This window comes from Chelonoidis abingdonii, chromosome 1 (assembly GCF_003597395.2).
Source record: "Chelonoidis abingdonii isolate Lonesome George chromosome 1, CheloAbing_2.0, whole genome shotgun sequence".
In the NCBI taxonomy this organism is placed as follows: Eukaryota; Metazoa; Chordata; order Testudines; family Testudinidae; genus Chelonoidis; species Chelonoidis abingdonii.
Window position 1 is genome coordinate 225,544,676 of NC_133769.1, and position 4,852 is coordinate 225,549,527.

Consider the following 4,852-nt stretch of genomic DNA (forward strand, 5'->3'; position numbering starts at 1 on the left):
ATTGTTTTACTACAGAGCAGCTCCATTAGTAAGAGAACCATTTTTGGGAATTTACGGCCCTGTGCACAGTGACAATTTTTCCATGTTTTGGTATCTTTCAGCTTATTTAAAAAGGACAGCACGCAGTTACAAATAACCCCACCACCTGTTCTTGTGTTCAAATTGGTTTTCACAAAAATTTAGTTAGGGTTAGTGCAAAATGCTCACATAAATATTCTTCAGTCAATTTAAACATGATTTATTGACTGAAGTTGGTATGGAATCCAAGTTTAAAGAGTATAAATCAGATTTGAACTGATGTGTCCACAGAGGGGTTTTATATCATCCAATTACTTACTTAAAAGCCAATTATAGTTAAACAAGTGCAATCTGTATTTTAGATAAGGCCTCTTTACCTACTGATATTAACAGCATTGCCTCTAATTACTTCCACTATAAGAGAAAAGCTTCAGATTGCATATTAGTTTTCCCTTGGTTTTGTTTTTCGGGGGGGGGAGGGGGCATTTTTTTTTTTTTAAAAAAGGAGCTACAAGATCCAAAATTGGAAGGGTGAACAGATACATGGTCACTGGTAGCTACATTAGTTGCAACAAAAACTCTGCTTTCAAGTCCTTGTGATGCTGATTCGCAGTGGTGTTATTTATTGCTGTAGGAAATAGTGACCAAATGAAAGCCACTTTACTTGTAAGAATTCAACCACACTATACTAATGCCATTAAAGTGAAAATACTATACTTTATTTCATAAAAGGAAATTAAAACAAAAACCCTGCCAGTGTGTACATTGTACACATTTGAATGACACTCACAACAATGAAGTTTATTCAATATACAATGAAAGATCACTAGCCCACACTGGTGAAGGATGTTTACAAGCAAATAAATTGGACTTCACAGATGTCATTTCCTGTAAAACTGATGTTTCAAGTCCAGATGACAGCAACAATTATACTACAATAGCGCTGGTAATAGAGCTTTGGAATTAGTGTCCATGCTATTTATTCTACTACAAACTGTACAGAAAGCAAGGCAAAACTTTATTCAGAGTATGATTCAGGGATAAGATTTGTCATTTTCTGGAATAATTCCTCACTCTTCAGTTGCCATTTTCAACAGATGTTCTTTGTCAATTTTGAAGAGCCTCCATCCTTCCTCAGTGGACAGATCAGAAGCACCTCTTCTCTTGTAGAACCTGATTGAAGGTTCATTCCATTCTGCGACTACAAAGTGCATGCTGCTACAGCGGCATTTGAGAGCAACCTAGAAACATATAACTAGTATATTAGGTATATAGCAATCTTATTTGTTATATACACAAATCTATCCTTCCACTACTATTGACAGACAGGAGGCCCCAGCAACATGATTTATTTTGAAGTGGACACCACTACTAAAATGTTTGCAGTTTCCTCCTTTGTCCCTCATCTCCATTGTGCCTATCACAGTTCTGCTTCTATGAAGAATCAGACAGATACTAAGCCACTAGAAGTTTACAGAATCTGATAAGCCTGTCCTATATGTCCATTTATCCACTTTACTACAGCAACTGAATCACTCACTTTCAAGTACTGTTAAAGGCTAATATTAATTTAGACAACTGACAAACAGACTTGCTTCTCTGTTGTCTTGTACTAAAAATCTAATGGAGAAAGGAAAAACTACTTACCTGACTCAGATTCTTCAGAATTTCTGAACCAATGCCAAGTCCTAAAAAGTCAAGAAATGTTAGTTGTAATTTTTTAAAAAAGCATATACAACAAACAATACTTTTAAAAGCTATTCCTTAAAACATACCTCTGAACTCAGGCATTACAAAGAAATCTTCAAGATACAGCAGTTTTCCAATCCATGGGTCATAAGTGAAGTAGTACATGGCAAAGCCCACAATAAGATGTCCTGTAACAAAGGATTTATATTATATCAGCAAAAAAAAAACCTTATTTTTGAAAGGCAACAAGATTAGTACATTTCAGCTAACATGCATGTAACCTAAATACCTAGGTTTTCTTTCTGTACATGCAACTATTAATTTATTAACTGTTATAAGCCTGATTTAAGAATGGAAGTTTGTAATAAGCATATTGAGATGTAAGTAAAATAGGAATTCTGATCGCTTGAGATCTGTGTTGTGGAATGAAGATTATCCTTCTGGTTCCTCAAAGGCAGTGTTTACAGTTATAGCGAACAATGAACAACTAAGGCTTTCTGCTACAGACACATTATACATACCCTACTGATTTACCAGTATGTCCACTTTGGATTATAAATTGGTTTACATTTTACACGGCAGTTCAGAATATGATGGCAGTTAACTCAATTCTGCTTTCTTAAAAATCAGAACACAACACTAATAGTAGAATCTAAAAACACACACCTTTAAAGTCTGTCTTCCAATTAATATTTCTCAAAAATTGCTCAGTGGGAAAACCAGGAGTGCTCACAGGCAGCCATTAGTTAACATAATGGCATCTCCAGCACTGCCTCAACTGTGTTCCCACTGATAAAGTAGTACTCTGTCTCCTTTATCCTGGGCACCAGAAAGATATCTACTTTGGCCAACAGCTTTCCTTGTTTACTTGAAACAACTCTATGGCTCACCCTGTAAGAGGAGCCAACCAGTCAGTGCAAAACTGGTACCCTCTTCCAACATCATCCAACTCAGTCCTAAAACTTGAGAATTCAGATCATGTTAGCCACAATGCTTTGCACATACTCATATGAAGAGAGTGCATTCAGACTTTCTGATCTACCGTGTGTTTTTTGGTAAATGTTTGGGAATAGTACTTGTCCCTGTTAGACCTTACCTCATGTATCATGATCATCTACTTTATTGTGTAACGGATCTTTTAGTTACCTCCCCGCCCATCCATGTACACGGAAGGGCCATGTACATGGCGAAGCTAGAGACTGTAACCTGAAGATTGGGGACAAATTAAAGAAAAAATGTGATTCAACAGGATTACATTAAGGTAAATTAGGGTCAAACAAGAACAACCATTTAATGAAATGGAATTACAGCACATCATACATATTTTACCTGGTCTCCAGTGTCTTCAGGATGGCTGATCACTTTAGAAAAACATAATGGTTCTTCTATTTCAATAGTTGCATTTTAACTCTTTCGTCTTACCCAAATTCACAGCTGGAGCTTTATGTATAATCAGTAGCTTTAAATAAAGTTACATACATCCTGTGCATTTCTGATTTTTAAAAAGCAGCAGGATGTCTTACCTTCAGCTGTCCACTGTTCTTCTGGCACTTCTGCAACAAGACAGTGGTAGAAAGGATGCTCACCAAAGCCATCTTCAAGCAGATCTATAAGATGACAATAAACTGATATATATTCTATATTAACTGTAGTGGGATTATCAACAAAACAAACTCACAGCACCTAATTTGTTACCTTTTTCAGTTAGGACTACTTGATCTTCCATATCCTCATATTTAGCTAGTTCCTGCAAAAAAAAAAAGGTATAGCTATACAAATATATTTCCATGTGTAGACAAGACATTTCTCACCCAAGTGCAGTTTATACAAAGCAGCACTGAGAGGAAGCCACTTGCCTGTGCAGAGAGTGAAGAGCAAGCAGCCCATTGCATATGAAGTGAACAAAAACACCTTGTTTTTGCCAAGTCAGTGCAGGGGGGAGAGATAGCTCAGTGGTTCGAGCATTGGCCTGCTAAACCCAGGGTTGTGAGCTCAATCCTTGAGGGGGCCATTTGGGGGAACTGGGGCAAAAAATCTGTCTGGAGATTGGTCCTGCTTTGAGCAGAGAGTTGGACCAGATGACCTCCCGAGGTCCCTTCCAAGGAAGTCAGGAGGGCAAAAGTGTCCTCCACACTCCGGCAGAGACCAGCTGGGTGCTAGGCAGAGAAAACCATGGGGGAGGGGGGAAGAGAGAATTTCTATCCCCTGTGGCACAACAGGTGCAAATGTTCTGATTACAAGAACAACAGGTTCTACTCCACCCCCAGCCTCTCCCTCTTCCTGCCTCACCCGCCCCTCCTCCACCTCCCTTTCCCTCCCCCCCGCCTCGCGCAGCTGTCACCTTGATGAGGCGCAGCAGATCGGGGCAGTCCTCGGGCCGCGCGCTGCGGATGCGGAACGGGGCCATTTTCGGCGGCGCTTCCCCCTGCGGCCCCCTCGGCTGGCGAGTCCCCGGTACGTGAACAGGAGCAGCAGCAGCTTGTTCATTCGTGTCCCCGGCGCGGCGGCTCAGTCAGGCTCCGAGCATGGCGCGGCGGCAGCGACCCAACACCACTGCGCACTCCCGACTTTGCTCTGTCTGGAGGCGGCCGGCCGGGCGCCCCCTATTTATCAGCAACAGGCCCCGCCTCCTCCGGCCTCCGCGCCAATGGCCCCGCCCCCTATCTGGCCGTCAGCCAATCACAGCGCTCCCTATCCAAGCATTACCTCACTCTTCCAAAAGCTGCGGGCGCGGCGCGTGCGTCTTGCCAGTGTGAGGCCGGAGCGCGCGGCTGGCAGCGCCCCCTGGCGGGCAGAGGCTGCTGCCTTACTCCAGGAGGGGAGAGCGTCGGGCCCCGCCAAGGCTGGGAGCCCTGCTCCAGGGGCTGTGACTCCCTGACCTACAAAAACGTCAGCGCGGGGGTTGGGGCCTTGGGGCTGCGAGCTGGGGCGGCGACTCCCCCTCTGGGGTATCAGGGAAATGCCTGTGCAAGGCAGTGCCACCCTAAACAACAGGGACTGCCACACACGGCATGGGGACGCTAACTGCTGCTCACCTGTGTGGTACACACCCTGCCCAGGGCCAGTGTAACCACTAGGCAAATTAGAGAGCTGCCTAGGGCACCAAGATATGGGGGTGCCAAAAAGCGGTGCTCCCCAATTTTGC

General features: G+C 43.2%; 1 protein-coding gene across 1 annotated transcript; it reads right to left on the reverse strand.

Moving 5' to 3' along the window:
- Nucleotides 1–715: 715 nt before the first annotated feature.
- SAT1 (spermidine/spermine N1-acetyltransferase 1) lies at nucleotides 716–4,287 on the reverse strand. Its single transcript, XM_032803086.2, has 6 exons — nucleotides 4,049–4,287; nucleotides 3,403–3,454; nucleotides 3,231–3,314; nucleotides 1,794–1,895; nucleotides 1,666–1,706; nucleotides 716–1,259 (listed from the first exon to the last, which is right to left on the reverse strand). Exons 1-6 carry the CDS (start codon nucleotides 4,112–4,114, stop codon nucleotides 1,089–1,091), a joined length of 516 nt encoding a protein of 171 aa, XP_032658977.1. The 5' UTR covers nucleotides 4,115–4,287; the 3' UTR covers nucleotides 716–1,088.
- Between the last annotated feature and the right edge of the window lie 565 nt (nucleotides 4,288–4,852).